The 21,606-nt window shown below is 40.9% G+C and overlaps 1 protein-coding gene across 1 annotated transcript in view; it reads left to right on the top strand.

The window, feature by feature from the left end:
* The window catches only part of CSMD1 (CUB and Sushi multiple domains 1), a 1,327,842-nt gene that overhangs the window by 981,647 nt on the left and 324,589 nt on the right, over positions 1 to 21,606 (top strand). The window contains exon 8 of the mRNA XM_074353379.1: positions 4,146 to 4,233. Coding sequence (XP_074209480.1) covers positions 4,146 to 4,233 — 88 coding nt within the window. The remainder of the gene's footprint in view (positions 1 to 4,145; positions 4,234 to 21,606) is intronic.

Below are 21,606 nucleotides of genomic sequence, written 5' to 3'. Positions count from 1 at the left end.
ATTTTATTAAAACTAGAATCTTTGGAAAATAAATGTTACAGACTTTGTGGTAGGCCACTGTCTGCAGATTGGGAATCCTGCCCTGGCTCATGATAACTGAGCATGAAACCATGGAGTTGGAAGAAAAGGTGGTAGAACTATCAGACGGTGGGAATTGATTTGGCTGTAGGTCATGGATTTATGACTTGTTGGAATAAACACACACACACAGTAGTGAGACACACAGCAGAAAAGGTACCATTTCAACCATTTTTAAGTATACAGTTCTGCAGAATTAGCTATATTCACGTTGTTGTGCATCCATCACCATCCATCTCCAGAAAATGTTCATCTTTCCCACTACCTGCTAAACAGGTAGTAAAACAGGTAGTTAACTGTTAAACGATAATTCCCCAGGACTTTCAACCTCAGTTTCTGAAAATCACTATTCTACTTTCTGATGCTGTGAATTTGAAAACTCTTCAGTTTTAATCCCTCTGTAACCTTAGACCTCAAGTGAATCTCTTCCTTTAAAGAAAATCTATTTTGCTAATCTATGTCTTTTGATTGGGGAGTGTATTAGTCTGCTAGGGCCACTGTATCAAAATTCCTGGGTGGCTTAAACCGCAGAAATGTATCTTCTCCAGTTCTGGAGACTGAAAGTTCCAGGTCAAGGGCCAGCAAAGTTGTTCCTTCTGAGGGCTCCTTCATTGATTTGTTAATGGTGGTCTTCTCCCTGTGTCTTCACATGGTCTACACCTGTGTGTGTCTGTGTCCTGATCTCCTTTTCTTATAAGGACACCAGTCCTATTGGATTAGAGCCCACCCTAATGACTTCATTTTAACTAACTTACTCCTTCAAAGACCATCTCCAGTTGCAGCCACATTCTGAGGTACGAGAGTCAGGACTGCAGCATATGAATGTGGGGTCTGGGGAGCACAATTCAGCCAGTGCAGGGAGTCAATTCCACTTACATTTAAATAAATTACTGCTAGAAGAGCACTTACTTTTACTGTTTTGGTATTTGTTTCCTGTATGTCTTACAGCTTTTTTGTCCCTCATTTCTTCCATTATTGTCTTCTTTGCATTTAGTTAATTTTTGTAGTGACACGTTGTGATTCCCTTCTCGATTCCTTTAGTTATTTTCTATAGATGTTTTCTTTGCTGTGACCATGATGATTACACATAAGATCCCCAATTTATGACAGTCTGTCTTAAATCGATACCAGCTTAACCTTAATCACACACAAAAACTCCATTCCTTTACAGTTTCTCCCTCAACTTTATGCTATTGATGTCACAAATCATATCTCTCTATGTTGTGTGCTTGTTAACATAGATTTATCATTATTTTATGCATTTTTCTTTTAAATCCTATAGAAAATTTAAAAGTGGAGTTGAAATCAAACTTACAAAAGTGTTTTTTTTTTTAAATTTCACCCTGTATTTGCCATTACCAGAGAACTTTGTATTTTTATGTGGCTTTGAGTTATTGTCTAGTGTCCTTTTATTTTAACTTGAAGGATTCCTTTTAGCATATTTTATAGGCAAGTCTAGTAGTAATTAACTCCCTCAGCTTTTATTTTTCTGGGAATGTCTTGTTGTTTCTCTCATTTTTGAAGGATAGTTTTGCTGGCTATAAAATCCTTCACTGACAGAGTTTTCTCTTTCAACACTTAAATGTATCCCCCCACGGCCTTCTGGCCTAAAAGATTTCTGCTGAGAAATCAAGTGATAGTTTTATTGAAGATTTCTTGTTGTTTTTGATGAGTTGCCTTTCCCCTCCTGTTTTCAATATTCTTTCTTTTTTGAGAGATTGATTATGTGTCTCATTGTGAGTCTTTTTGAGTTTTTCCTACTTGGTGTTCATCGAGCTCCTTGGAATTGTATGTCTGTGTCTTTCCTGAAATTTAGAAGTGTTCAACCATTATTTATTCAAATACATATTTAAGACAGTTTTTTTTTTTTTTTTATTCTTTGTCTAGGATGTCCAATGCATGTATTTCTTCAGGGACTATTTCTGGGGATTAATTTTGTGTTTTTGAATAGGCCATGTTTCCATATTTCATTGTATACCTTGTGGTCTTTGCCAATAATTGGGCATTTGAAAGAAAGAGCCACCTCTTCCAGTCTTTGAAGAGTGGTGAGGAAGACTTTCACTAATTAGTGGGCCACTGAGCCTTGAGATCAGCCTGAGGTGAAGAATCTTCTCAGGTCTTTTCTGGGCATGTGTCCCATGTGTGTGTGTGTGTTTCTCCCCCAACTGCATTAAATATCTTAATTTTACAGAAAGCCTCAACTGAGCCTCTTCTCAGGGTCTTTGTGCCCTGTGGTGTCCCATTGCCTGTGATCTTCTGCCTCCACGTGGTTGCAGCCCCTGTGCTGTTCTTCATGCAGCAGTGCCCACTGCTGTCTTCCTTGGCTTCCAGCCATCATTCCCCAACTGATGTCTGAGTCAGACAAGGCAGAAACTAGACCTTCAAGCACTGTGGCCTCACAGACAGACCAGGACAACGTTGTAAACATTGTTCTCTTGGTCGTCTGTCTTCAGGTGGGGAACCAGGAAATGGGCCATGTCTTCTCAACAGTGCCACGTCAGGGAGTATGTGGGGCAAAAGCAAGTAAAAATTTCCTGAAATCTTTTACCATTATGAATGTGGCTGTTTCCTTATTGGATGTTTGTTCAGTAGCTTTAGATCTTTGACTAGTTTCTAGAGCCCCTGTGAAGTTATTTTAGTCCAGCTGTGGTTGTTTATTTGAGGTTCCCATGGGGGAATAAGGGCCAGGGGCTTCCTGTTCCATTGTCTTGCTGATGTCACTACCCAGCTTGCTGGATTTTTTTTTAATGAGAAAATTAAATATTTAGGAAAGAAAATTTTATATTCTGATAAGATTAGTATTTAATGAAAGCTTATATCCATATCACAATTTCATCCTAGTCTAGCAATAAAAACTAAATCTTGCTTTAATTATTAGTGCTTTTTTATGCAGAAATCAAATGTTTAAGGTTTTAAACAAATGCTAAAGGAGGTCAGTATCTACCCAGACTTTTTTTCCCTTCTTATAGGGTTATTTGAAACATATGTGAGCATATTTATATTTATAAGAATGCTTTTCAGGTTCAGATAATCAAGCCATGTATTCAAATGGGCTTGAGCTGTGGGAAGTATATGGATCATCCAACAGGATGTTCAGAGGCAGTGTGGGTTTCTGAGCTGGTCCGTGTTCCTGCCTCAGCTATGATATCAAGGGTCCTGGTTCTTGTTGTATCCCTTCTACTCCATCCATGCTGTTGCCTCTGTCATCGGACTGTAGCAAGATGGTACTGACAGTTACACATTTGAAATCCAGACCTGGTAGGGTCCAGAGTGAAAAAGAGATGATCTCTATTAGCTAACAGGAATGTCTTCCCAGAAGCACTCCTGCAGGTTTCCTCTCATGTATTACTGAACTGAGTTGAGTCACAAGACCACTGTTGAACAAATTTCTGGAAAGAAGGAGGGAATCACCCTGATCAGATTAGACTAGTTAGAGTGGAGTGGCTATAGGAGTAGCAACCATTCTCATGAGCAAATTAGTCCTTTAGAAACTATCCTCTGACTGTACAACATCCCAACAGGAGGAAGGGCTCTGTATAAAACAGGTTAAAGAAATAAGTCAGCACATTTACACAAAAATACCATTACTTTCTCTACTTCAACGATAAGCTCACTTGATGTTTAAAATACAATAGGTAATTTAATGTAAAGTATCTATTATGTAGATCTTAATAATTAACATCTTCATTTCATCTATGGCAATGAGTGAGGGCTTTCTTCTATATAAGCTATTTATGGCATGATGCTCTTTTTTCCCTGTTACACTATTAATTATAACTTGTCATAAAAATGATCATAATGAGAAAATGTTTTTAAATTAAATTTAGACTTCTTTAGTAGAGGAAAGAGTTCCAGCCAAAGATCATTGACCTCCTGGGTGAGACGTCTTTGTCTTTCAGGAATAAGAATAGATTTTTTTCTAATTGAACTAAATTTTCTTAATTCTTAAAAGAATCACATTTTAAGTGCTCATTATTTAAGAACCAAATCTACCTAATATACATTTATTGACTGAATGTTTCCTGAACAACTCCATGAAAGTATAATAATGTTTCTTTCTGTTGTAGTAAGTCAAGGAGGTGTTGCTTTGGTCTCTGACATGTGTCCAGATCCTGGGATTCCAGAAAATGGTAGAAGAGCAGGTTCCGACTTCAGGTAGGAAAAAAAGTAACTATTTGAATAACATATTATTTTCTAGCACACATGTAATTTCACCTTGTAGTTTTAACTCTTTTTCCTTTTGATTTAAAGATATGACTTCTCAATTATTATACAACTATAGTATCTCTAGAAGTCTAAAACACACTGTGCTGAAAGTTCCAGATCCTCCAGAGTTTCCTTTCACTATATAAAGCAGTATTAAAAATTTAACTCTAAATGGATATGATCAAAATCTGTATCTGGGTTTTTTTTCCTGTTTTTAATTTGTTACCTTTCCATATTCTGATGCCTTTTGGTTAATATTTAAAAAAATGGTGCGAAAATATAACTTTAGCTTCATGATTATTTCATTAAATAAACTTTTATAATAATGAATATGAGTGGCAGTCAACACAGTTTATTTCAGAAAATGTTATGATTCATTTTACTGAGATTATGATTACTAGAGACTTCTTTACAGTTGATACATTATAAATGTAGTAGTGATTATAATAGTGATTTTTTTAGATGTTTGCATTTCTTTCAGTTAGTTCAAGAAACTGAGTATTTTTCAACTTACAAGATGGATACTGGCATTAGGAGTAGGCTGCAAAATAGAAGAGTAAAGGGCAGCAAGAAATATGTTTTTCTTCCTTATAATCTCACTATTTTTGAGAAAGAAAAAAATAAAGATATGTGTAGAGAGTTTAGCCTACTAAAGGGAGCTAATAATTGAAAGTAGTGATACTATTAGAGAAGGAAGAAGAAACGTTACTCATCACATTGCAATAGCAATGGTATTTTTTTTTAAAGGATAGAGAATAGTAAAATTATCTGCAGGGTGGCTGTAATGGAACTGGTAAAATGATATGTACGTTTTTACATGGAAAAGAGACAGAAGTATACGTGTGCTACTGAAATACTTTTGACTTCATGGTGGAGTCTGTCCTGTTTCAAATGGAACAGACAGTTGGAACGGTTACAGGTTAAATATCACAAATTTTGAGTATATATTAAGCGGCTAGTATTTCAGCTTAAGTTCCTTTGAAGCAGGGCCTGAGTTGGGTATTTTTATTCAGGTGACATTTTGGAAAAGTGCCCTCTGGTTAAAGGGAATGGAGAAAGCAGGACAGGGTCAGAATAGGAAGCTGAGCAGGAAGCTGGTTTTAACTGGGGATTAGCTTCAGTCTCAGTCTGTGGGGGAATTCCAGGGCACATACTGTCCACCTTTTGTGCCCAGCTTCCTTCCCTTTCATCACTGGCTTCCTCCATTTGGCTCAAGGAAGCTTCCCAGAGCAGGGGTTGCTTAGAGTAGTTACTAGCACCCCAGGGGGCATGGTGTGTCCAGTTGAAGACATTCTGGAATTTCATCTCTTTTAAAAAGAAGCACATAGATGAAATTTACAAATTTTTGCTAGAACTCATAGACCTTTCTATCCTATTTATTATTTCTTTCTTATTTCAAAAGTCACCTCCTCCATTTCCCCCCACCCAGAGAAAGAAAAGTGTTCTTCATGCCTTGCTTCCAGAAAACCTCACACGTCCCTTCATTAGAGTTACAGAAATAAATCTTTACTATGCATTTTACATGTCCATTTCCCCCACCAGCCTAAGCTTTTCCAGGACAGGGATAGAACCTTGTTCATCTCTGCCTCCTTAGTGACTGAAATGGTGCCTGGCACAAAGAAACTCAGTGGGTGTTTGTCCGATGCATTTGTGTGTGAGACAAATCGCTCGTGCAGTTCTTTGTTATCCCTGAAACCCCAAAACTTCCTTGGTCTGTTTGGCAGAGCTCTGTTTTAAAACAAAGCAAATTAAATTTTAGCTGACAATGCAGAACTGTTCAAATTGCATCGTATGTAGAGAACCAGAGGAACTGTTGAATCTTCAGATGTTAACAAGGAATTCAGAAATATTCAGAGCCGGTTTCTATTTAGCACAAGGGCAAGAACAGAACATTTTATTAGCACCTTGGGTGAATATGCTCGCCTTTACGCTCTGTCATCCTTATAGCAGGCTTATTCCTGACAATGTTTAACTTAGGGTAAACTTTAGCCATTGGAGCTGTGTTGATGTGTCTGGGGGGAAAGCCAGGCTGGGCATGTGCCTGGAGAGTCAGATAAGGGAGGGAGTACTTATCTCAGATGAGACTCTCAGTCTTTCACTTAGTTTTCTGGGGAATCTCCATGCTGTTTACATGTCTCCAGGTTTATGGCAATCGAATAATATAACATCTGAGAAAATAATTTGGAAGATTAAATTGTCTATAAAATTACATACAAATGTAAATATTATTTTTACCATGTGAGTATATAGTGTGTGTATACCTATGTGTGTATACACAGAACTGTGATAAGCTAGCTTTAGGAAAAACTCTTTTTGTAGATTTCATAGGACTTTCTTCCTAGATGATCTTCTCAACTACAAATAAATACAGTTTATTTTTTCTCTTGAATCTGAATGTATTTTATGTATTTTCCTTTCCTAGAGGAACTGGCTAGGACCTACATTGCAAGGTTGAGTAGAGTTGGTGAGACATTCTTGCCTTATTCCTGATCTTAGTGGGGAAGTTCTGATTTCCATCATTAAGAGTGATTCTAGTTACAGAATTTTCATAGATTTCTTTTATCAGGTTGAGGAAGTGCCCTTCTGTTTTTAGTTTTTTGGGAGTTTTTACCAAAAATGACTGTAGGGTTTTTGTGAAAAGTTTTTTTTTTTTTTATATCTATTGGGATGATCTTTTTTGTTTGCTTAATTGTTTAGTTGTTAACATGATTAATTACAGTGTTGGATCTTCCAATATTAAACCAACCTTGCATTCTGGGATAAAATTAACTTGGTCATGATTATCCACTTTATGTAATGTTGGATTTGATTTTCTAATTTTTCTTTTTTTAGATTTTTTCATGTGTATTCACCAGAGATATTGGCCTATAGTCTTTTCTTGTAATGACTTGGTCTGGTTTTGCTATCAGAGTAATAGTATTGTTCTCATAAAATTAATTGGGAAATATTCCCTCCACTGGAATATCCTGAAAGAGTTTATGTAGAGTTGGTAATATTTCTTTCTTAAGTTTTTGAGAGATTCATCAGTGAAGTAACCTGGAATTGGACTTTTCTTGGAGCTGTTTTTTTTTAAAATTACAAATTCACCTTCTTTTACAGACATATTATCTGTCACTACCTGAGTGAGTAGCTTGTGATAGTTTGCATCTTACAAGGAATTTTTCTGTTTTATCTAAGTTGTCAAGTTTATTGGCATAAAGTTACTTATAATACTCCCTTATCATTCTTTAAATCAGCAGTGATAGTACAATTCTAATTGCTGGTATTGGTAATTTGTGTTTTCTATTTTACCTGATCATTGGTGTAGAGCTATATTAATGTTACTGATCCTCTCAAAAAAAGTGCATTTGGTTTCACTAATTTTTCTCTATTTGTTTATTTTCCTTATATTTCATTGATTTCTGCTCTTTTATTATTTTCTTTCTTCTGATTACTATAGGATTAATTTACTCTTCTTTTTTCTAGTTTATTAAGATTGAAACTATGGTTTAGGACCTTTTCTAATGTGGATGTTCAGTGCTGAGAATTTCACTCAAAGAACTTCTTTAACTGCAACCCATAAATTTTATGTTTTCCTTTTCATGCAGTTCAAAATGCTTTTCTATTTTCCCTTATAAAAACTTTTGTTTTTCATGGGTTATTTAAAAGTGTGCTATTTATTTTCCAAATATCTTGAGGTTTTTTAAGGATCTTTGTGGTCAGAGAACATACTTTGTATGACTTGAATCCTTTTAAAATTTATTGAAAATTTTTTCTGGGCTAGAATGTTCTCTATCATGACAAAAATTGCAATTCACTGGAAATGAATGCATGTTTTGTTGTAGTTTGGTGAAGTGCTCTGTAAAGGTTAGGTCACGTGAGTTGATAGTGTTGCTCAAGTCTTTAATAGCCTTATTGATTTTGTGAATATGATTGTTCCATCCATTATTCCAAAAGGTGTATGGAAATCTTCTACTGCAATTGTCAATTTGTCTGTTTCTCTTTACAGTTTTATCAGTTTTTGCTTCATGTATTTTGAAGCTCTGTTATTAGGTACATACATGTTTAAAATGGCTATGCCTTTTTAATGAACTCATACCTTTGACGTTATGAAGTGACCCACTTTATCCTTGGCAATATTTTGTGCTTTCACTAATTTTTTTGCCTTATATTAACATAAACACTCCAGCTTTCTTTTGATTATCATTAGTGTGGTAAAACTACGTATAGATGTAAATCTGCTTCTTCATTCAATCTGTTACACTAGGTTGTTTTGGTTAAAATATTTTTAAAAATTTTGCCTCACTATGGTTGAAAAATAAATGATATTTTAGTATTTTTTAAATAATTGTTCATATTCTTTTTTGATACTGTAACAAAAATTTGCAAATTATATTCTCTTAACTGTTAGCTGCACTGTGAAATATTTAACCATACAAGAAATGTGTACTTCTTTACATTAAAAGCGGTTGATGCAGCTTTCTTCTTGAATTAATGTTTTATATGTGTATGATTTTGTACCATCATGAATTAGTAATTTGGCAAATAATCATACATTGAGTACTGAGTTGTTCCAAACCTTGATACATTTCACTATACAGTATCGAAGCTATCACATTTGTTATTATCATGACATATCTTATCAGAAAAATCTTTAAGCTCTGAGGAGCTATCAAACTCGTGGTAGCAGATACAAATTTTAAAAAATTCTAAATTTTATTGAGTAGTTTCAATTTGATCATGAAAAAAAGAATATAATATCTTAGTATTATAAAAATAATTTAATATTATTTAGTACTATAATACAGAATATTGAATATATAAAATATTAATGTATTAATATATTTTGTATTAAAATAAAAGTAAGTATTTTAAACACTCTAAAAAGGTCTTGCTACCCACTACAGTGATCTTTGGACCACACCTTGAAAGATATGCACTGGATATGCTGATTGACTCTATCCAGCATAAAAATTATTATTGGAGTTACGAGGAGAAAGAATAGATGAAGATAAGAACATCTCTTGAGATATTTGCTGTATTGCAACTAAATTAAAATTCTGTGTCGCCCTACTGGTAGTTAGGACTGTGCAGTGCTCCCGGGTGTCAGATGTGCAGCATCTAGGTCTGTTTATTACTGCTTCCCCCACATGACGGCAGAATCCATGTGCATTCATGTGCAAACTGGAAGATCAGCATTCTGTAAACATATCTGATACCCAATAACTGAAATGACATATGAATGTGCCTAGCATATAATAAGCTCGCCATAAACATTGGTGTTTTAAACAGAGAAAAGGGATATTCTTAATTGTTTAAAGTCTTTTTGAGACTATTTTTAATGAAAGGCAATTCAGTTCTTTCTAAATTCTTATAATCAAAATGAATGACTAACATATAATCCAAACTAATAACCAACATTGTCAAGATGAGTGGATGGAATTCATTTGTAGTTAGCACTGTAATTATGTGTAATTTCGGTCTGTTTTTGTTTGAAAAGAGTTCACTTTATTAGGTTGGTAAAATATTCCTCATCTGATTTTATTTATACTATTATTCTTGTTTCTTTGGAAATCTTTTGTTTTCCTTAGACAGTCTAAATATTCACTCCAGCATTATCTATTAAGAATTCTAAATAAAGGAAGCCTAAATACAAAGCTTTCCTATTTGGATTTAGATTATCTTGCAGACAGTTTTCTGACAGTTTTCCTCGCCATCAGTCGCTCACTTAAAGACAGAGTCTATTCATTAGAGCTGAATGTTTATGACCAGTTTGGTGGAACAACTCAGACACCAATACGTAAGGGATGGACTGGGGGGGGCGGGGGAGAGTTTATGGGTGGATGCTGCCATTTATTATTCATTTGTCTCCTATGCTGGTACGAGGCACACCCCACATACAGGCAGATAGAATTAGCCCCGTTTTTGCAAATACAGCTGTTGAAATTCAGAATGTTAAAGTAATAAGGTATCTAATCACGGTTTGAGCTGTGATTGGAAACTGAATCTTACTGACCTGAGTTTGTAACAAGGAACTTTGACCTTAATAATTTGTAATAAGGGAAATGAGCATGACTAAATGTTTTATCACCTGTCAGGACCTCTGGAGGGAGGTGTGCAGTGTGTGGACATCACAGAGTAGCCAAGTGAAGAGTCAAGATATGGCTGAAGTTCAACTTTGAGCCAGTATTGCAAGCCATGCATTCCAGCATGGGGTTTCCTGTGCTCAGCAGGAGGGAAGCCTTGTTCTAATTGCTCACTGAGACTTGCACAAAGGATCCACATGGGCCAGCAGCAGCGTGCTACACGCCTGCTCAATGCTATAGTCTCCTTGCATGCATGATGTAAATACCATGTATTATATGTTTGCAGAAATAGGGTGTATGTTCACAGGTCATAGGTTCTTTATGTATATTTAGAATCTTAAGATATCATTAAAATTTTTCAGGACATATAATAGGTCCTGAAATTGAATCTGAGGACCTCCCTGATGGCTCCATCTCTCCTTTTCTCCCATGTGAGCCCCTCTCACTAACCTTTACAACTGAACCCCACTTAATGGCAACCCTAGATTTGTATAAATGCACAAGCTGCAGTAGCTATCGTGAAACGCCCTCCTCTTCTTTGGAGTGGCTGAAAATATTCAGAATTTCATTTATAGATTGTGTATATACTAGGACATAAATATGGTGTTCTTTTCCTTAAGAATTGATTTTTATTAAGTTCTTTCATTGAGTTATTGTTTAAATGATGGAGGAATGAGGGCAACACGGGTCAGTTGTAGGCTGCTGCAGGTTTTGTTTCTGTAACGTTCAGGGTGTCAGTTAGACAGCCCTGTCTTGTGGATGGGGAGAGGCATGGAGAGGTACCTGGGGGACTCTCCTTACCTCCATCCTGTACGTACACCTGCTTTCTTGGCTTGTTGGATTTGTTTTCTTGCTTCTGTTTTTTTTTCTCACTTGCTATATATAATAGAAAATTCAGTTATACTTTAAAGTTGGAGCAGGTGTATAAATGGAAATTCTGGCATTCTATTTAACATCAGTTCTCCCCTTCAGCTCTTTATTTCTGTGGTTCTGTGTGTCTATGTTTTCCATGATGTGTCGACACCATCCATCCTCTCATGTTGCTGAGAGACGTTTTATTGATGCAGAGCACAGGTGATCCAGATCTTATCATGATCCAGCCTTCACTTCCTTCCAGCCTTTGCTCCAGTGTGTCTTCCTGACCGTGTCTCTGAAACGCACTCTTGGTTCACACCCCATCTCCCCCAAGCTCTCCTTGCTTTGCTTTTGATTCCCAGCACCGACCAAGACCCAGGAAGATCATACACAGTTTTGACTTGACGCACATAATGCCATGTTATTCCCTTTCCCCAAAAGGGTGTAAGGTCTGTAAGGAATGGACTTGATTTGGTTCCTTACTGCACTCCCAGTGCCCAGTGCAGTTCTCGGCTCATAGTGAGTGTTCAGTAAGTATTTGTCAAATCATTCATTTCTATTTTGCATAAGACATGAATTTATATTTACATACCGTAAGGCAATGATAAATGTTGATTTGATATGCAGAATTTTGATTGACAGGTAAATTTCCAGATATTAATTATGCCAAAAAGATAGTTACTACTTATTTCTTCCATATTCTCTATTAGGCACCAAACTCCTTCTTTTTGCTAGATAATTCATGTATATCGTTGTTAGTCGTAAAGAGAAGAAGATATACATTTCATTATTACTGTTATTAAGAGATCATTGTATTATTCAGCCTGACTTTTCCCATCAAATAAGAAAATCATCAGTTTACTAATAAAAGAAACCAAATGCCGGGGTCTAATGTATAGCACAGTGACTACAGTTAACAATACTGTACTGTATACTTGAAAGCTGCTGAGGGAGTAGATCTTAAAAGTTCTCCCCACACACAGAGAGAGCTAGCTATGTGAGGTGCTAGCTGTGTTAGGTAACATTATTATAGTGATTATTTCACAGTATATACATGTATCAAATTGTCACACTATACACCTTAAATCTACACAGTGTTACAAGTCAATTGTATCTCAACAAAGCTAGAAAAAAAGAAATGAAACATGTTTAAAAAATTTTAGAGTCAGGATTAAGCCCGTATTTGGTGTTTTGTTAATAAGCAAAATTTGGGGACTATAGTGGGAGCAATAGGAAGTTTTAAAAACACTCAAACTAGGTTTCTTGTTGGAAAAGTTTCCCTGTCTTATGACATGATCCTTTTGCACTCAGTGTTCTCAGAGGAGCGAAGAACTGTCTTTTATTTTTTGGTACCCAAGCATCACCTTATTTCTGGATGTAGGGTTGGGTCTGTAAATGATTCCTTTACTCATCTGCACAAGTGGAAAAAACCAGATGCAGGGGGCCAATTCGGGCACCTTGCGTCTCTAAAGCGGGTTGGTGAGTGTAGACCTTTCCCAACTCCCTGCATTTGGATTTTCAACACCAAAGTGCTCTGACATGCTCCAAAATACTTCTATATTTTGAAAAAATTTGAGGAACATAGTGCCTTTTCTATGCCCTTTTCCCGAATGCAGGCTCTCCACTTCGTGCAGAAATTGCACTGCTACTAGGAAGCTGAAGTAGTCCAGAAAGGGTATTTGCCAACGACACTGCTCTTTCAAGGGGCATTGCCTGTATTTTGAAGAACTGCCTAAAGAAGTACCGATATTTTTCTGTAGACTCTATTTGAAGCCTTAATGTCCCTCTGAAAAAGGCACACTGAGAATGTTTCAGATCTCAGTTGTCTGGCTAAAGCTGTTTCTGATAAAGAATCCACCACGTAGGATTTGTGGAACATTCTCCCTCTCTCGCTCAGCCTTTAGAATATCTGTAATAGTAAGTTAATTTTTTTTTGTCAAAATGTAATACCCATTTAAATAGTTTCCTGGGATAACAGATCATTATTATCGAAGCATACATCAATTCCTTAATTTCAGATTGCAAAAGATAGTTGATTAGTTTATAGACCATGGCATGTTATCATGGTCATCAGAAATGAGACTTCAGGGATCCTTTAAATACTAGCACTGTTTAAAATGACCTTCTTGAATAGTTTGTGTGCCAGCTTCCTCATCTGTAGAAGAATGGGTTGAAGTTGGTGACGATTTCTGTGGTCCCTCGGAGCTGGAAAGCTCTGTGACCCAGAGTCATGTTTTTGCCTTGGTCTGTTTTAGAATGAGGTCCTGAACAACTTTTGTGATGCTGTTTGGGGGCACCAACAGCCTCTGAGGCTGGAGGATGCGTGTGAGATAGTCTGATGTGCTGAGAGCCGTCGACTGAGAACAGTGTTAATGCAGTGAGCTTCAAGCAGTGAGCCAGCACACTCATTTGGAGCCATTCTCCCACTCCCCCATGTTCCCAGTTTCTTTAAAGAACTCTTCAGGATCTCTGATTTTACATTTCCTTGCCAGCTATACCTCCATCAAACACTCTGAAGGAAGGAACAAAGGGAGAGAGTTCGTGGTCACTGGTCTCCGTTAAGGAGAGAGCAGACTGATGACTGGAGCTGCCCTCAATCTTGCCACCAGGCACACTCCAGTTACCCTGGGATTCTGACTTAAGTGATCACGGATATGACCTGGGCATTAGGATTTTTTAATTTTATTGTGTTAAAATACATTTGACATCAAGTTTAGCATCTTAACCACTTTGAAGTGTACGGTTGGGGGCATTAACGACATTCACATTGTTATGGAACCATCACCACCATCCAACTCCAGAACTGTTCCATCTCCTGAACTGAAACTCTGCACCCACTAAACAACAGCTCCCCACTGCCTCCCCCCACATAACCTGGTAACCCCCGTTCTACTTTCTGATTATGAGTCAGATCACTCTAGGGACCTCAGCGTTAGGATTTTTCTAAGCACCCATGTGATTCTAACGTGTGGGCAAACTTGAGAACAACTGGGCGACGTTCACCTATAATAGGATATTAGAGACAGGGGGTGTAACTACTCAGATGGGTTTGCATTTGAAAGTAGGGGTTTGATATCGTAAAAGCTGTGGTAGGAAGCATGTAGAAACCTCATCCTTAGAAGCCCCTTCCAGGACATTCCGTCTTTGCAGTGTGTGTCTGCGGCATAGGAAGTACGGGTGGACAGTTTGGTTCCCACTGCAAAATCCATGCCCAGTCCTGGCCTCTGTCAATAATGTTCTGGTAAAAATAATGAATAAGCAGCTTCTGTGGGCAGGAATCTAGGGGACCATGAGGGAAAACGGATGGACGTCAGAAGCCGGGGGCAAATATACAGAGGACATCGAGCTGTCTAGAATTTCTGGGTGTTATCCAGCTTGATGTCACAAGGTTGTGAGAAGGTTAATGAGGAACATCTCCTTCTGCCTGCCCTATGGGCAATGGGCACAGAGACCAGTTCAGGAACCGCACGGTGTAGCTCATTCTTCATGACAGCCGCCTTCCTGTTATTGTTACCCATTGTCAGTTTCCATCAGATGGCAAGTCTGCTTTTTAAATGCATTGAAACCATTCGTTTGAATAATAAAACACTGTTTTTGCAAAGGTTTGAGAGAATGTTGTTTATGACAGATGTGTGTGTCGGAGCAGAGGTGAATGGGTGTGTGTCTCACTCATAATCACTGCTCCTCTTGATTGGAGCAGTGGCCCCATCTCTTACCCCCTGGGCTCACCTCTGGTACCCCACTGCACCAGCAAGAATGCCTGCTCACCTTTGCCGAGGGCAGAGCGGCAGCTGGGGCAGGTAAGCAGGGGAGATGCCCCACTCTCAGGATCGAGCCGAGGAACCTCTGGTTGGTGTCCTGGAGCCACTGAAAGAATCCCTTTCTTTTCTTCCCCGTTTTTAAACTGAAGCGTATTTGGTTTACAATGCTGTGTTAACTTCTGGTGCACAGCACAGTGGTTCAGTTGTACATGTACATACACATCCTTTTTCATCACAGGTTGCAACAAACCATTGAATACGGTTCCCTGTGCTGCACAGGAGACAAGATCCCTTTCAGTGCTGAGGCACTTGACCCTTGCTGAGAATTGCTGGTTTAGAGCCCTTTCGTGTGTCTGTGTTTGTGTTTCAGGGCGGCTGGCTAGTTCACGGAGCGGGTAATTTGGTGAGTGCTCTTTGGACTTGACTCGGATCTGTATACAACCAGTCCACCCACTTCCCCCATCAGCTGCGTTCAGCATTCGTGTTGAACCGCGCTCCTCAATTCCATCCCGAGTGCTCCCTCACCTTCCTGTTTGTAAGAGCAGGGAGGAGAGGAGAGAGACAGGTGGGCAGGCCCCGTGGGAGACCAGGAAGCCGAGGGTCTCTCAGTGTTGGCTTACTGACGCCGTCTACAGCGTCCCACGTGTGTTCCGGAATTAACTCCTCAGCTCTCTTTACAGCGCAGACTTCTTTCTCAGCAAGTGCGAGGACCAGCGCTGCCCTTGGCAGGAAGAGAGAGGATGCCCTCGGGGTGGGGAGCCCCTCCTGCCCCCAGGCGGGGCTTCTCTGGCTTTGCTGTTGAGGGATTCTGGGCACCGAAACTTTGCTTTGTGACTTCTGGCTCTGATGAAGTGGAGCCACCTCTGGGAGGGCGAGACAGCCTTCCGGCCTGTGGACACCTCATCAGATCTTGCTCCAAGCAGACCTGGACAACAGACAGGAGAAAAGGAGCAGGAGATCCTTGGGCCTGTGGGGAGGACCACCACGAGGAGAGGAGCAGGACACAGGCTGGGAAGGCAGGTGCACATCCGCGGGGCCTTGACGCAGCAGGGCAGCGAGCGGTGGCAGGCCCACCTGGGTCCTGGCTCTGTACTCACTGTTCCCAAAGGAAGGGGGAGGAGAAGACGCAGATCCCTGCCGGGAGCCCTGAGCAGTAGGTTGGGGAATCCACTCCTGTACTTACTGATTCTCTAGATTCCTTAACCAGAGCGAGCTGAGCCCTCCAACCTGTGACGTGCACCTGAGATAAAGGGACAGACACAGAAGGAGCAGGAAAGGGATCCCTCTGCTGTGGACGGCCTGCTGGCGGAGGGCTCGGGGGAGACCACGTCACAGCTGGGCTCGAAGGATGAACAGGAAGGGACCTAACCATGGAGAAAGTGGGGGTCGGAGGGGGGCGGTGCAGTCCAGGCAGAAGGAAGCGCGTGCAGCGACCCCCAGGTGGGAGAGCCCTCCCTCGCCTCTCTTCCCTGGAGGTCGCAGAAACAGTGAGTGGTGAGAGAAAGCAAAGGTGGGGAGACGGGGAGACTGGGAGGGCCTGTGCCAGCCAGGCACCCCTGTGTGTTGAGCACCTGCTACACACCGGCCCCGCCTGGGTCTCCCTTGTCAGTCCTGGATCTGACGACTGTCAAACCGCTTGTTTTAACAAGGAGGAAGTGCGATTCAGAATATTGGGAGATTTTGCTCAGTGTAGATATAAGCCTAGAGGAAAACATTTGCCATACAGCTTCTGTGTATTTGCAGTTGTTTGCTGATCAATCACAGATAGAGGAGATAATTTCAGAGTAAGAGAAAAAGACAGTTTGAATCCATGTATCACATGATTTCGAGCAGGTGACCCCGTAAGTCTCATTTTTCTCAAATGGGATTGAGGCACCTGCAGTGATGGCTTACTGTGGGGGCCCGGGCCAGTGCCTGTCACTCAGTGGGTGGTTAATGATGCTTGTTTCCCTCCGTGTGCCTCCATGCCTGGGTGGCTTCGGCCACTCCTTGGGTCTGTTCATCACACAAAACACACCTTTGCTGCTGGTCTATGCTGCCCTCCAGCCCTGCTTGCCCTCCTGGCTGGGGCGGGAGCTGCCCATAGGCTGTGGGCACTCTCCCTTGCTCCTTCCCCTCCCTCCACCTCTGACATGACCCCCTGCCCCAGGTTTCAAGCTGCAGAGGAGAGAGAACAGCCCGTGAAGCAGCTCAAGGCCCAGAGTGTGTTCCGGGGCACCAGGAGATGGTCAGGCAGGGGCTGAGGGGCCGCAAGACAGCAGCTGAGATGGAGAAGGGCCTGCGGGCGGGAAGCACGGCCACAGGGGTGCCCAGCTCCTCAGGTGCCAGTGCCATCGGCCTCACCCACATTCCCTCCCCCTGCTGGCCTGCTCCTTCCCTGAGTCGTGTGGAAAGGACTGCTGCCGCCATACGGACGGGTGGTGTGCATCTGAGGGTTTAATTTTTCTACTTGGTCAGACAATAACGTCCTCATGTTTGCTCAGCAGTGGACCCCTGTGAACTTAAGACATACCTAGAAGATTCAAATTAAATTTCCTTGTGGGAATAGTCACATGTTCTTTCCAACGCTGCGCGTCTGAGAGCTCTCGGAGTCTGAAGATCCTGGTCACTCACCCCCTCTTTCTCAGCGTTATTGTTGCGTGTATTCTGATGCTGTCAGGGGTCTTTGTTGTGCGGTTATTAACATACAGTATCTGAAAATCCTGTGAAATTCGAGTTTCTTTTCTTTCCTTAGGCTGGAGAGAGCCATCTGCTCTCTAATGTGCTTTTAGTGGTACTAAATTGCCTTAAGGCTTGAGGAGATGAGTCTAAAAATTGTGGCTATGAGAAGAAAAAAGTGACCCAGAAATGACACATTCTATGTGAAAATCAAGAGGGCAGTAAAGGCGTGGCGGCATCGCAGCGGCTGCTCGCGCCCCGCTCTGCCGCGCCGAGGTCCGGAAGGCCGTGCAAACGGCACTTCGGACGGCGTCGGGGAGAAGAGGCCCGTTCACATGACCCTTTGTGGCCTGGAATCAGCCGTGCTCATCAGGACGAGGTCCTCTGTTCGTGGAGAACTTGCAGTTAAGCGTCAAAGTTCCTCTCCCGAGTGGAGCAAGGACTCATTCACGGGAGTACCAGTGAGTTCTCTAAAACAGGCCCCTTTGGAATGGAGTCAGGCGGCTGCAGACGCGCTCGCCGGGGGTGCGGGGGCCGCTGTGCTTTGCTCCCCACGACCTTTCACTGCGGCGGCTGGTCGCACGCTCAGGAGATGATCTGAGCTGACACCGTTGCCTCCTGTTTGTCCTGCGTGTTCATTCCCCACGTACGTCTAGCACGATGTCGTTAGTGCGGTGAACCATGCAGGAGGCCGCGGGAGGCGTGGCGGTGAACGAACTCTGGCATTTCCGCAGGGAGCCCCCCTGGAAGCTGCCTCTCCGCCTGGCCTCTCTTCCAGCCTCGCGCCCACCCTGCTTCTGTGCTTTTGGGTAATTTTCCTTGAAGGAAACATTCCATGGAGCAAAGGGCTAAGTTGTACCTTAGAGAGAGAAAGGACTAGGGGTGAAGGAGAGGACCTCAAATCCCTGAGCCTAAAGGGGACAAACTCTGGAGCAGGAGGGACCGGGCACCTCTTTGGAGGAGCAGTTGGAAAGTACTGTTCTGGACAAACCCGGCTGCTGGCAGTTCCTGAACAAACCACCCACTTTGAAGCCAACAGGGCTTTCTATGGCAGGTCTTCACTCTAGGGCACAGACACTCATCTTGAAAAAAAGTAGATAAATTATAGGGACCTTCTAAGACTCAACGAAAATTTCAGTTTCTGGAAATAACTTTTTCTTCGCGTTCACTGGAGGCAGCATGAGCTGTTTCCCTCAGTGGTTTATGCTTACTCACCTCACGGCCCCTTTGTTGTGTGAGAAGCGTCTCTTGCCCCAGCATCGCCCACGCATCTGCCTGACTAGCGTGGCACCCGGTGCTTACAAAGCGGCCCGTGAACATTGTGAACCAGGGCTGGTGAGTGTAATAAAGACCAGTGGAAGAAGCTGAAGGGAGGTGAGTTTCTTTGCTCCCTGTGTTTCTCAGTCCCATTGCACAGACAGACAGACAGACACAGGAGCCTCGGGAAACTGACTTATCTTTTTTCATTCACTCAGCATGTATTTTTGATGCCTGGGATGTGCCAGACACTGTCTCTTATGTGTGGGACTAGGACTTGAATCTAAATGGTCTCAAGATGAAGAGCATTTGAAGAACACTGGAAGAGTTCCTGACCGTTTTCCTTCTCATGTCTTTTCTTGGATCAAATATCAATTCTGTTTTTCTAAAGTTGGAAAAATACTTTCAAATTATTCCTAATACAGTTTTCTGAAAACGTTTTGGCACCTTCCTCCAGAAACTTTCTGTATAACTAATTTTATTTATGGGAAATACAGAATTTTTAATGATAAATTAAGAAGGAGGCTGAGCAGGAAAGAGAAAAGTGGGAGCGGAGGAGAGCAAGAGGGAGTAGCGGGTAGAGACGGGGAAGGTAGGAGGGAGACCCGTGTGATCAGAGCGGTAATAATATCATTTGCAAAGTCAGCTGCAGTGAGTATGAGAGGTTGATTTATATGGCCATGAATTCAGATGTGCAGAACGTAGTTTTATTTGTACTGGGGCTGTAATTGATTTCTTTTTCAAGATGCCCATTTTGTCTGAGTCAGAAAAGTGTATTTATTCACTCTTAAGCTTGTTGGAATCAGTGATTTCTTAGTCCATTGGGTCTCTCTCTCTTGATGATGTTAAGAGCCAGGGCCTGAGGAAAGGCTGTGGTGTCAACGGTGGGAAGCGGTTATGGCTTCACTGCCTCATCTCTGCCCGTCGGATCCCTTCATGATCGTCCCTGGGCCCCTGGCCAGGCGCACAGCCTTGCCCAGGCGTGCACCCCCACCCGGCGCGCACCCTCGCCCGGCACGCACTCTCGCCCTGGACAGGAGCTCTTTCTGAGTCTGTGGCTTCCTCTTGGTCAACCACGGCCAACATTGCTCTAATTTTAGTGTTTTCTGTTGTGTAAGAGTGAAAACAACGTGACCTAATGTATTTCTTCTCTTTGCTGCAGATGCAAAATGCCTGCCTTTGGGGCCTAGAAACAGTAGCTAGTTGTTTTGTATTTATGGATCTTTAAGTATGTTGTTTGAACTAGATTTTTTGACAATGAGACAGATATCCACTTAGCTGTCAATCTACCGATCCGTATATTAACCTACCAATCTGTTTATCTTGGCTGCTTCAATACATTCTATCGACATGAACCAGTGGGTTGAGGTAACAGGTAGTAGATCTGTATTACCTGTGTCCGTCTAGCCAGTGAGGTGGGTCAGAGCCATCTCTGAATGAAGGGGTAGTTAAGACGTCACAGCTCAATGACCTCACATCCTATTTTGAATTCCAATTTAATCTTTAAGTCACTTTTTTTTTTTTTTAGAAATAGTTGTAGTATCAATCTTAAATAAATGCACAAATAACCATTCTCTAGGGAACCATATTTAGAAATAGTCCATCCGCTTGAAAGTCTCTTCAAACTGTGGGTAAAGTCAAGTAGATGGTGACTAATAAAATGCCTTCACAATTCAGACATTGAAGGATGAATTTTTTGAAAGTGCTAAGCATTGAAGAAGTGAAAAATGTGGTTTTCTCTATTCTATTCTATTTAAAACACTGAACTATTAAGTTAAGTTTAGCCTAAATTTGGCCATTTGGATATCTATTATCTATGCACAACTTATATTGATCTTAAAGAAAATCAGTTTTCTGTTATTTCTGACAATTTCCAACTCCTAACAATTGTGAAAATTGAATGACATAATTAATCTAAGGTGTTCTAAATTTATTTGCCAATGATAAGATAATAAAATTTTTCTCTTATTTTCTTCTGAGTACTTTTCAGAAAACCGAGTTAGTTTTCCTAATGTTATACATGTATCTTCAAACATAGTAATCATAAAATCAAGTCATAAATAAAAAACTTCATTTATTACATATTTAAAGCTGAAAGCGTGCATGGATTTTAAATTGAGCTGGTTCATGGGCTAGATTGAACCAAAACAAAAGGCTGAAATAATAAATTAGAAGTTGGGTCGTCATCAGTTTCAAGCTCAGCCCTGTTCATGACAGTACAGACACCATGTCTCATCTTAGCTCTTGGGAATGCGTTTACCCTTCAGTGTCTCTGTTTTCCAACCTGCAATCAAACTAAGAGGTTGTTCTTGTTAATAATTTTAATGCTTTGAAAGTGAGAAGCTTCACTCTTTTATCAATTGTCATCTCCAGTCATTTGTCAAAAGGTTTCAGGACAGTAACTCAGGAATGAGTTCCATACTGGACTCTGTGTACTGAGGACAGATTTCCATGGCACGCAGACAGAGGTGTTGGACTAGATCTTCCGTGACACTGTATGGGGATTTTCGGACACTGGGACGCATCCTCTGCTCTGGTAGATTGAGCTTCTGTGATTTTTGTCTGATGGAAATCTGAGGAGAGTATGAATTATGTTAGATGCCAGAGAGTTCTGTCTCAATGAGCAAGAACAAATGTGGCAATCTAATAGTAGGATGTTTAAATATTTAGAAACTTAACTTACAAAGTAATAGAGTCAGAAGTAATGCAGTTATTGTGACATAGAA

The sequence above is a fragment of the Camelus bactrianus genome, chromosome 26 (assembly GCF_048773025.1).
Source record: "Camelus bactrianus isolate YW-2024 breed Bactrian camel chromosome 26, ASM4877302v1, whole genome shotgun sequence".
In the NCBI taxonomy this organism is placed as follows: Eukaryota; Metazoa; Chordata; class Mammalia; order Artiodactyla; family Camelidae; genus Camelus; species Camelus bactrianus.
This window is presented reverse-complemented; position numbering and strand designations above follow the sequence as displayed.